The sequence below is a fragment of the Trichosurus vulpecula genome, chromosome 4 (genome assembly GCF_011100635.1).
Source record: "Trichosurus vulpecula isolate mTriVul1 chromosome 4, mTriVul1.pri, whole genome shotgun sequence".
Taxonomy (NCBI): Eukaryota; Metazoa; Chordata; class Mammalia; order Diprotodontia; family Phalangeridae; genus Trichosurus; species Trichosurus vulpecula.
The window spans coordinates 339,182,738-339,194,791 of record NC_050576.1 but is presented as its reverse complement, the minus strand read 5'-3'; the positions used below and the strand labels follow the sequence as shown (position 1 = coordinate 339,194,791).

The window sequence follows — 12,054 nt, the reverse complement described above, 5'->3', positions numbered from 1 at the left end:
AATACTCATGTTGTGAAAGACTAACTATATTTTGCTCCTTCCTAACCTATTCCCCGAAGCTGTGCTTTTCTTACTGCAGCATAAGATCACATTAGCTTTTTTGACTACCATATCACACTGCTCACTCAGTTTGCAGTACATTATTTTTAATTACAAAAAGGCGTTTGAATTGGTAGATCATAATGTGCCCCTAAAGTCCCTCATCTCCAATAAAGGAGTATCTCTGTATATGTTAAGATCAGTGCTGTTCTTTAATACATTAAACCAGAAATAGCTGTTAAACTAATCTTTTTGATATCAAAGCCCAGCATAAAATAAGAAAATGTATGTTCACCAAAGGTTATAGAGAATGTTATAGAGAATGTCCTAGTGTCTGTCCAAGTGGGAAAGTGGCCTCCATGTAAATAGTGAGGTCCTAGTTGTAGATAATAATTGTATTTTAAAATTGATAATACTGTATTGATTACACCAAGCCCCAAGAACATTACAAGACTCCTTCAGTGATAACTATGTTTACTCAAAAGAGCTTGCCCTGTCAGTCCATAGAGGAGAAATTGAATGAGCAGAAAATGTCTATTGCCCTATGATGTATATTAGGATGACAGAAGTCCCAGTTTCTTAAAAAGGGAAGAGATAAAGATACATGTTGTAAGCCAGTGGGTAAAAAAAGCATGTATTATCAGAGGGATGGTTAGTCAACTTCTAGAAAAGACAGTGGCAAACACAAAGAGCCAGTGTAGTTTTATTGAAGACAGATCGTGCCAGATTAAGTTCATTTTAGTCAATAAACATTTATTAAGTACCTATTGTCTACCACCCCCTATCTTTAAGGAGGTTACACTCTAAAGGATGAAGACAACAAAGAAAAGACAGCTGAAAAGCTGAGGGAGGGGAAAGTACCAGTACAGGGGCATGGTGGAGAAGCCAAAGAAGTCCAAAGTTAGTGCTGTCAGAAAAGTTAAAGAAAACCAAAAGAATTGCAGCTGGGTGGAAAATGAAATATCAGTCCTGTTTTCTTCCTTAAATGGAGGTGTTTATGGCCCTACTCTCCAAACAAAAGGGCAGAGAATATTGATGAAGTGTGAATAACAAGGCTGATTGGAACTTGCAAGATGATGAGATTTCCCAATGATGAGTTTACTGTAGACATGGTGGAGAAGCGTAAGAAATCCAAAATGCGTGCTGCCAGAGAAGTCGAAAATAAGTTCAGCTAATTGAGAAATGTCTGAGGAGTTATCTCCAGATGATTGGTTTTTTTTTTTTATTTGGCTAGTAGACTTACAAGACATTAGAAGGCTGTAGACAAAACATACCTAGATTTCAAAAAAGCATTTGACGGACTCTGATGTTATTGCGGACAAGACATGGGCTAGATGATGGGGAGATTACAAATTGGTTGAATTGCTGGGACCCAAGGAGTAGTCGTTTAAGATTTGATGTTAACTTCAAAGATCTCTAGTGGAGTGCTCTAGGGATCTGTGGTTGTCACTGTGCTGTTTAATAACATTTTTTATCATTTGCCTGGAGAATGACAGATGGAATGATTATTAGCACATCTGTGGATGCCACAAAACTTGATGCGTTAACGTTTAGGCAGAATTCAAAAATAGTCTTAAGACACTAGATTGGAGCAATGGTTCTCAAACTTTTTTCTTTTTTATTGCTTTTCTTTCATATTTTATTATTTAATATTTTTAGTTTTCAACATTGATTTCCACAAGATTTTGAGTTACAAATTTTCTCCCCATTTCTACCCTCCTCCCCACTCCAAGATGGCATGTATTCTGACTGCCCTGTTCCCCTGTCAGCCCTCCCTTCTGTCATCCCACCCCCAATCCCCTTTCCCCTTACTTTCTTGTAGGGCAAGTTAGATTTCTGTACCCCATTGTCTCCATATCTTATTTCCCAATTGCATGCAAAAAACTTTATTTTTTGAGCATCTGCTTTTAGAACTTTGCGTTCCAGATTCTGTCACCTCTTCCCTCCTTACCCACCCTGCCTAAGAAGGCAAGGAATTCAACATACGCAAAACACTTCCACAATAATCGTGTAGTGAAAGACTGAGTATATTTCCCTCCATCCTATCCTGTCGCCCTTTATTCAGTTTTCTCCCTTGATCCTGACCCTTTTCAAAAGTATTTGCTGTTGATTACCTCCTGCCCCTGTCTGCCCTCCCTTCTCTCATCTCCCCTTTTTTATCCCCTTCCCCGTACTTTCCCATGGGGTAAGATACCCAATTGAGTGTGTATGTTAGTCCCTCCTCAAATCAGATCCCATGAGAGCAAGATTCACTCATTCCCCCTCACCTGCCCCCTCTTCCCTTCCTACAGAACTGCTTTTTCTTGCCACTTTTATGTGAGAAAATTTATTCCATTCTGTCTCTCCCTTTCTCCCTCTCTCAATATATTCCTCTCTCACCCCTTAATTTTATCTTATTTTTTAAATATCATCCCTTCATAGTCAATTCACCCTGTGCCCTCTATATATATGTATATTCCCTTCAACTACCCTAATACTGAGAAAAGGTCTCATGATTACAAACATCATCTTTCTCTGTAGGAATGTAAACAAAACAGTTCAACTTTAGTCCCTTATGATTTCTCTTTATTGTTTACCTTTTCATGCTTTTCTTGGTTCTTGTATTTGAAAATCAGATTTTCTATTCATCTCTTGGCTTTTCATTGAGAAAGCTTGAAAGTCCTCTATTTTATTGAAAATCCATATTTTGCCTTGGAGCATGATACTCAATTTTGCTGGGTAGGTGATTCTTGGTTTTAATCCTAGCTCCACTGACCTCTGGAATCTCATATTCCAAGCCCTTTGATCCCTTAATGTAGAAGCTGCTAGATCTTGTGTTATCCTGTGTTTACACAATACTCAAAATTGTTTCTTTCTGGCTGCTTGCAGTATTTTCTCCTTGACCTGGGAACTCTGGAATTTGGTGACAATATTCTTAGGAGCTTTCTTTTTGGGATCTTTTTCAAGAGGCAGTGGGTGGATCTTTCAACTTCTGTTTTATCCTCTGGCTCTAGATTATCAGGGCAGTTTTCCTTAATAATTTCTTGAAAGATGATGTCTAGGCTCTTTTTTTGATCATGGCTTTCAGGTAGTCCAGTAATTTTTAACTTATCTCTCCTGGATGTATTCTCCAGGTCAGTGGTTTTTCCAGTGAGATATTTCACATTGTCTTCCATTTTTTCTTTCCTTTGTTTTATAATTTCTTGATTTCTCATAAAGTCACCAGCTTCCACTTGCTCCAGTCTAATTTTTAAGATAGTATTTTCTTCAGTGGTCTTTTGGACCTCCTTTTCCATTTGGCTAATTCTGCCTTTCAAGGCATTCTTCTCCTCGTTGGCTTTTTGGAGCTCTTTTGCCATTTGGGTTAGTCTATTTTTAAGGTGTTATTTTCTTCAGTATTTTTTTGGTTCTCTTTTAGCAAGTCATTGACTTGTTTTTCATGATTTTCTTATATCACTCTCATTTCTCTTCCCAGTTTTTCCTCTACTTCCCTTTCTTGCTTTGCCAAATTCTTTTTGAGCTCTTCCATGGCCTGAGACCAGTTCATATTTTTCTTAGAGGCTTTTGATGTAGGCTCTTTGACTTTGTTGACTTCTTCTGGTTCTATGTTTTGATCTTCTTTGTCACCAAAAAAAGATTCTCTAGTCTGAGTCTGTTTTTGCTACCTGGTCATGTTCCCAGCCAACTACTTGAACTTTGAGCTTTTTGTCAGGGTATGACTGCTTGTAGAGTAGAGAGTATTTGTCCCAAGCTTCAGGGGTTTTGCGCTGCTGTTTTCAGAGCTACTTCTACTCTACCATCGCTGCAAGCTCTGCCACAGCAGCACTCCTCCTCCAAGAATTGCCAACCAGGCCCATGACCCAGATCCAAGCAGGGCAAAGCAAGAGAACCCTGCCTCTGTGCCAGCAAAGTGCTCCCTGCACTCCCTCTGTGATCTGCTGCTTGATTACTCCCACTGGGTGGGCCAGGGACTCCAAAAGCAGCTGACACTGGAGCTCTGGAAGCAGCCACAGGAGCTTCCTGCTGCTGCTGCCGCCATCCCCAGGGCTGGGGCCGGACTGCTTTCTCCCCCATCCAGCAGTTTTCCCCCTAGCCTGCTCTGTGGTCTTTGGCGTTTGTGGGTTGAGAAGTCTGGTAACTGCCACAGCTCAGTGATTCATGGCCCTAAAGCCTGCTCCAGCTGACTCCCTGTCTGGTCTGTCCTGGCGTGGCCCATGCTGGGCTGCGATCCGCTCCAAGCACTGTGCGATAGATCCTTCCCAGCGGCCATCCTGGGCTGGAGACCTGCTTCCCTCTGCTGTTTTGAGGATTCTGCAGCTCTAGAATTTGTTCAGAGCCATTTTTACAGGTGTTTGGAGGGATTTGGGGGTGAACTTTATTGAGTGCCTGCTTTCCAGCTACCATCTTGGCTCTGCCCCCTGCAAAAGTTTTTTTTTTTTTTAAATCTTAGAACTCTTTTACACTTAAAAATATTGAAGAATCCCCAAAGACCTTTATTTATGTGGGATGTAACATTTACTTTGTTAGAAATTAAAAGGTTTTGATGTTATTTTGCAAATAGTTTTGACTTATTGGATCCACATGTGGAGAATTGCTAGACTGAATCAGGCCAAAACTAGCTGATACGTGATAAGGCTAAATGTTGTCTTACGGTTGGGTTAAAGAAACAGTCAACTTCTCAAGAACAAGACAGGGAAGATCTGACTAAATAGCAATTTATATGAGAAACATCTGGGAGTTTAGTAGATTGCAGGCTGTATATGAATCAACAGTATTATGGTACAGCTAGAAAAATCTGATGTAATCTTAAACTGCATTGTGAGGCATGATGTATTCTATAATTAAGGAAGCAATAGCCCTGTTGTGTGCTTTGCCCTAATCAGACCATAACTTGAGTATTTGATGCTGGGTATCATATTTAAAGGATATTGAGATCTGGAGAATGTACAAAGGAGTGTGACTAGTTGGGATTAGTTGGAGGAACTGAGGATATATTCATCGTGGAGGTTGGTGGGGATACTAGGAACTGTCCAGCTATTTGGAAAGCAGTCATGTAGAAGAGGTGTTAGACTAGCTTTGTTTGGCTCCAGAAAGCCAGAACTAGGTGAACCGTAGGTAAAAAGTTGTAGGAAATGAATTTAGGCTCATGTGAGAAAAATGTAAGAGAGTTAGGGAAATAAGCGGAATGGATCTCCTCAGCAAGTAGTCAGACTTCCTCCCACATTAGCTGTCTTCAAGGAAAGCCAGGTACCAATTTCTGGGCATATTATACAAGGGCATTCTTGAAGAGAACTGATTTGGCTGAGGTACCTTCTGACTTCAGAGATTCTGAGTGGGAACATAAAGTAAGGGAGAGAGTATGTAAAGGCATGTGTCAGTGTTCTTTCCCTGTTCCTTACCTTGCATCTTCTGAATTTTATTCCTTGTTGTGGAATCTTTGGGGTACATTTATTTTCTTTGGCTACAGTTCACTTTCTGGCTCCCTACCCCAATCAGTTTGCCCATGGTAGCTAATCCAGGTTTATTTCTGTGTCCAACAAATGCTTGTGTGGTTGTCCATAAAGATCGGAAGTTAGTCAACTATCTTTATGTACAAAATATATTTTAAATTTTAATTTCAGAACTGTAAGTAACCTCATCATCTAGTCTAACCTGTTCCTGAATAGTAATCTCTGTAATCTTTCTTAAGTGGTTGTTCAGTCTTTGAAGATATTCAGTGATAGAAAGCTCCTGAGGTTCCCTCCTTTATGCTTTTTGTATAGCTACAGTTGTTAAGGAAACAATTTAGGAATTAATTTCATCTTGCTTATTAATAAGATTTTGATTTTTGGAATCAAATTTTACATGAGATGCAAATTCCAGCACTTTCAACTAGTTTCTGCTAGGTTCTAAGTTGGTTTTAATTTGGCTACTACATACATTTTGAATACTTTAAACTAGTAAAGAATTAGATGAAGTTTTTTATAGTGTTGAAGTATGATTTAACAAAAAGGATACAGAAGACTTTTACAACATTAAGCCTAACATTTGTTACCAAATAGAGTATTGTGATGTTTTAAGTAATACTGTAATCATAAGTTCTAGAAAGAATTTCTTTCTTCTCCTGCTAGAGACTGCAATTACTTCAAGAGACCTTCAGTCTGAGCCTTTTCCCTTCCAACAAGTACCTTTTCACTATTTGGAAGCAAAGAATAGAAAGAATGAATAGCATCCCTTTATCTCCTATTTCCTAACACCAGCCACCAACCCCTCCCTCCTAAATGGCAACAACTACAATAGAAAATTTAGCATAAGTTTTGAAGTGACATATCTGCTATTGTATTATATGGAAATGTTACTTTCTTTAAAAAGTTAAATGATGATCTGATTTTTTCCCCTAGTCTCATTTTATCTCTGCACTGACTGTTGTGTTTGTAAACTCCAAATCACTGTCGTCACTTAAGATTGATGATACACCTGTAGATGATCCATCCCTCAAGGTACTAGTGGCTAACAACAGTGATACACTCAAATTGTTAAAAATGAGCAGTTGTCCTCATGTCTCTCCAGCAGGTATGTTGTATTATATTTTGCTCATTATAGTTTGAATAAAAGTCATGTGGTATATTAATCCAACAAATTAAAAAACTACTTTTTTGGGGCATGGCATCTTAGATGTGAGTCTTTCAAATATTTTAAAGGCTACTATTCTCTCACTTTAATCTTTTTTAGAGTAAATACTACAAATTCCTTTAGCTATTCTTTATGAGATGGCTTCTCAACATATTACCTTTTTTTTTTTTTTTGCTAATATGTCAATATCCCTTCCCTGTGATGCCTAGAATTGATCACAGTATTCTGGGTACGGACTAGTGCTCTATAGGGGGCCTATTTCTGTGATCTAGGTGGTGTAATTGAATTAAATTTGTAAGTGCTATTTTACACTGTTGGAGAGTCAGCATGCTATCATGGATGGAGAGCTGTCCTCATAGACAGAAAGACCTGGGTTCAAGTACCACTTCTGATACATCCTAGCTGTGTGTGATACTGTGTAAATCACTTATCAGTGCCCCAAGTAGCTCCTTCAGACTAAAACTGCAGAACAGTTGCCTGTCTGAATTGAGAGAGGGAGTCTGCTAATCAGAAACTGCTTCTATCAGTGAAATCACAGATCCATTACCAAAAAAAAGTGAGAAAATGTTAATTATCAACTTACATGCCTACTTTCCCATATCTACATCTTTGAAATACACATGTATCAGAGGTATCTTTGATGAAGGTGTGAAAAGGGAATAGAAGGCTTTAACAAACAGCATTATACACTATGCTAGTCAGGCCACATCTTCAGTATTGTGTTCAATTTTGACTATTACATATTGACAATAGGTGTTTTTTTTTTAGTCAAGATAGAAGAATTCACTTAACCAAAAATCAAATTTGTAATATTTAAGTTGCTTATTTGCTAGGGTATTTCATTTGGGGTGGAGTAGGGTGCCATTTCAGCTGTTAGCCCATAGTTAAAAAGGGAACATCAATAAGAAACTCAGATGTGTAGTAATACTCTTTTTCAAGCATTCTTCTGCTTAGATTAGATCCAGTGTGGTACCATGCTACGGGAAGGGACTGATGTGAGAGAGTGTAATAAATTAAACTTTTGCTCAAGTTCCTGTGCTTCTAGGGGAATGAGGAAATAAAAACATGAGTCAAGAATTAAGGGAAATCTAGACTAACCTGCCTTCCATACCCCATGTCCAAATGGTCCATCCTTTTGAGTTTCCGCAATAAGAAAATTCATGAAGACACACAGAAGGTTTTCGTTCTTGATTTTGGTACTAAAGATGGTTCTAACTTATACCTTTATTGGATCTAAATATTTTATATCTTTGTGGGGAGAAAATACTCTTCATTCTCCAAATTTAAGCTTACAAATGCAGTTAATGCTTAGTTTTCCTATTATCTTCTTTCCCCACTTAAAGGTATTGAAAAGAAAAAAGATCAGATTCCATTTACTAAAAAATTGCACATTCTTAAGAGACTATACTCTGAGCCCATAACATATGTCTTTACAATTAGGCAGCACAACATCTGTGTTTTTAACAGGAATAGTAAAACTTCCATTTATTTTACTTTTTGGTCCCATAAAATTGGCCCTGCAAATTCTGACCCCACCATCACCAGTGCGGATTTTGGTAGTTTTATTTGGTTTGTAGTTTCAGAACCCAAAAAATCTGTAAGCAAGCCTTGAAAAATGTTTATAATTAAGGAAAATCAGTGTCAAGCCATTCTAGGCTTCCTTCTTACCTTACACTTAAGTGATTTTTCTGATTTCTTCCCACCAACAAAACATGTGAAATCAATGTTGATAGCTTTACTGTTTTAAGGCATATTCAGCTCTTTGTGACTCCATTTGGGGTTTTCTTGGTAAAGATGCTGGAGTGGTTTGCATTTCTTTCTCCAGCTCATTTTACATATGAGAAAACTGAGGCAAATAAGATGAGTTGACTTGCCAAGGCTCACACAGCTGGTAAATGACTGAGGTTGGATTTGAACTCAGGTCCTCCTGACTCCAGTGCCAGCACCCTATCCACTGTAACACGCTGCTTTAGTGGTATTATAGAAATAGGTCTTTCATAGTTCTAAGTGTTTAAATTTGTAATTCTAAATATTGGATGTATTTACAATGAAGAATAAAGTTTAAGAAATACATATGTACACAACAGAAGTGTAGTCCTATTTTCTAAAATTTAGTTTTTGAAATTAGGTTATGATTTGATTAGCTAAGTAAAGATTAAGCATACAGGTAGTCTAACTCAGTAATCAGTTTTCAAAGCTATTACTAAAAATTTATTAGTAAGATATTTAGACTTTGTTGTTTCCTATTACTGATAATCATAGTTTGAATAGCCCTTTTAAAAAATAAATTTTATTGATAAATTTGTTTTTACATTGCCTAGATTTCCCCTTATCTTTCTCTCCTTCCCATAGAATCTTCCTTTGTAATAGATTATTTTTAACAAGGGGGAAAAATTAGCAAAACTAACATTAAAAAAATAATGTGAAGCATTGTTTTATACCCTGTGGACTCCCAACTCTGCAAAGGAGTAGAGGAAGGTTTATATTTCTTTTGGGGAGCGGGGCGGCCAAGGTTTTTTATAATTTCACAACATTTTTTCCAATTGTTTTAAGGTCGTCTTTTCCATGTACCTTGTATGTATATTGTTTCCTTGCTTTGCATCACTTTATGTTCATTTTTCCATTCTTTTCATTCGTCATGTTTGTCATTTCTTACAACACAGTAATATTCCATTACATTCATGTGCCACAGTTTGTGTAGCCATTCCTCAATTCAGTCCTTCATTTCTAATTCTTTGCTGCCACAAAAAGCTGCTACAAATATTTTAGTGTATATGGAGCCTGTCTTTTTGTCTTTTTGCTGTGGGATATACAAGTAGCATTTTAAGGTTTATACAGTAGTTTATATATGCTGTCTCATTTGTTCCTGGCCAGTACTCTATGAGGTAGGTAGTGCAAGTATTGTTAGTCCCAATTTATACATTAGAAAACGGCAAGTCACAGAAGTTAAAGACTAGGTAGGCCAAAGTCACATAACTAGTAAGTGATCAAGCTGGGATTTGAACCCAGGTCTTTTGTCTTCCAAGTTCAGTGAGCTTTCCACTGTATCATACTGTGTCCCATTAAAGCTGCATTAAAGTATCGTAGATCTGTCTTATAATCTTTAGAAGTTGTAATTAAATCATTATAAAAAGTACAATTTCAGTTGTGAATTGGCTGAATTTGTTTTCTTTTCCAAGGTATCCTTTGTGTGGCTGACCAATGTCATGGCTTACGTGAACTAGCCTTGAACTACCACCTCTTAAGTGATGAGCTACTTCTCGCTTTGTCTTCTGAGAAACACGTCCGATTAGAACACTTGCGCATTGATGTAGTCAGTGAAAATCCTGGGCAGACACACTTCCATACAATTCAGAAGAGCAGCTGGGATGCTTTTGTCAGACATTCACCTAAAGTAAATTTAGTGATGTATTTTTTTTTGTATGAAGAAGAATTTGACCCATTCTTTCGTTATGAAATTCCTGCCACCCATCTTTACTTTGGCAGATCAGTAAGTAAAGATGTGCTTGGCCGTGTTGGAATGACGTGCCCTCGTTTAGTTGAACTAGTAGTGTGTGCTAACGGATTACGACCACTGGATGAAGAATTAATTCGCATTGCAGAACGTTGCAAAAATTTGTCAGCTATTGGACTAGGTGAATGTGAAGTCTCTTGCAGTGCCTTTGTTGAGTTTGTGAAGTTGTGTGGTGGCCGTCTGTCTCAACTATCCATTATGGAAGAAGTACTAATTCCTGACCAGAAGTATAGTTTGGAGCAGATTCATTGGGAAGTATCAAAGCATCTTGGTAGAGTTTGGTTTCCAGACATGATGCCTACTTGGTAAAAATCTTATGCCAAAAGGCAATTTTAATAGCACCTTAAACTTGAGCATACCATGTTGTTTAAAAAAAACTTATTTAATGTAGTTTTCATATAATTATATGACTGTGGCATAGAAATTTCATATTGGCAGTCAATGAGATAATAAACAGGCTTAAGTATTGATTGTAATGTGGAAGACCCATGGGCCAGGTTTGGTTAGAAAAATCTGTTTCTTTAGCCCAGTAGCAGTCAAATATCAGTAGAAAAATTGGTAGTGGTTCAAATATAAGAATAATCAACAGTTGTAAAGTTTAAATATGTTAAGTCTGAAAACCTGTTTACTACAGATTATGAAACTCAAATAGTAATAGATTTTCAAAAATGTTTTGTTCTCTATGCAGTTTTTTAAAATGTAAATTTGACAATTTTTAGGGTCTTCATACACCTGTTTTAAGGTGTCAAATATAGCTCAGGAAGATAAGGTTTTTGGGAGATAGGTGTAGGTATGTTTTGCTCATGAAGACTGGCCAAATTTTCAGTTTTTACACAGCCCAGTTTTTTCTTATTGTACCTGTTTCTTGAGGGGAAAATATGTATATGATTCTTAGGCAAATGGTAAATTTAACAAAATGGCTGCTGTATAAGAACACAAATTAGAGCCAAGATCAAACTACCACAGGGCAAATGCACAAGGAGTACAAGGAAAAGCATTTGATTTACATTTTGAAAATTGCTTTGTAATCTACTAACCTTATAAAGTTTATTCTGTAATATGTTATTCTGTAAATTGCACTTGAGGCATTTGTATGTGAAGTAAGGAATGTTAACCAGTTTTCTTTGGTTTTTGTATATTGTTTAAACTAGTTTTTAGGTTATAATGTAACTGAAATTCATAATGGCAAACTATTTAAAAAAGCCAAATCGAAATTATAATTAAAAGTAAACTCTAAAATGTTTATAAATTAATTGTATGAAAGATTATCAAATTATAGTGAGTCTTAATGGTGGCTGATTTTTCTTTTAGGGTTTGTACAGCTAAACTGTGTAAGATATTTTGGTTTTTATTAATCATACATGAAGCTGCAAATGTATATTTTTAGGGTGAGTTATAATAAATTTAAAAGGCATATTTAAGTTTATAATTATATTTTTGAGTGAATATTGCTAAGTGGATAGAACAGTTTTAACAGAAAAAAGTTTCAGTGGTTCTTGTAATTAGCAATCACATTAGTTAAATGAGTATTTTCTAAATGAATTTTTTGTCACTTTAAAATTGTATCATTTTAAGTTGCCTCCACTTATACAAAGGTAATGGTATGCTGTTCATAAAAATGTTATGTTTTATCTTCAAACATCTGAATTTCCTAGTCTTTGTATAAACTTTGGTTCTGGGGACTAATGCTAAATATTTCCCTTTTTGGGAGAAATTAGAAGGGGACTAACCATCCATTTTCAAAAAGTAATTTATTCCTGATAGTATAAATTTGATGCTTGAATTACTTCATTAGTGTTTCAGAAACAGTATCTCAGCAGTTGTGGGTGCTAAACTGTCCATAAATTTTATCTATTTCAAAATAAGATTGCATATTGAATAGAGCAGTTTATGGTCCTCTAAATAATTTT

At 36.6% G+C, this 12,054-nt stretch overlaps 1 protein-coding gene across 3 annotated transcripts in view; it reads left to right on the top strand.

Moving 5' to 3' along the window:
• FBXL3 (F-box and leucine rich repeat protein 3) overlaps positions 1 to 12,023 on the top strand; it is a 41,923-nt gene extending 29,900 nt beyond the window's left edge. For all 3 annotated transcript variants that reach the window (XM_036757928.1, XM_036757930.1, XM_036757931.1), the window contains 2 exons: positions 6,399 to 6,570; positions 9,810 to 12,023. In XM_036757928.1, the coding sequence (XP_036613823.1) occupies positions 6,399 to 6,570; positions 9,810 to 10,453 (816 nt within the window). In that variant the 3' untranslated portion in view covers positions 10,454 to 12,023. The remainder of the gene's footprint in view (positions 1 to 6,398; positions 6,571 to 9,809) is intronic.
• The last annotated feature ends 31 nt before the right edge of the window (positions 12,024 to 12,054 follow it).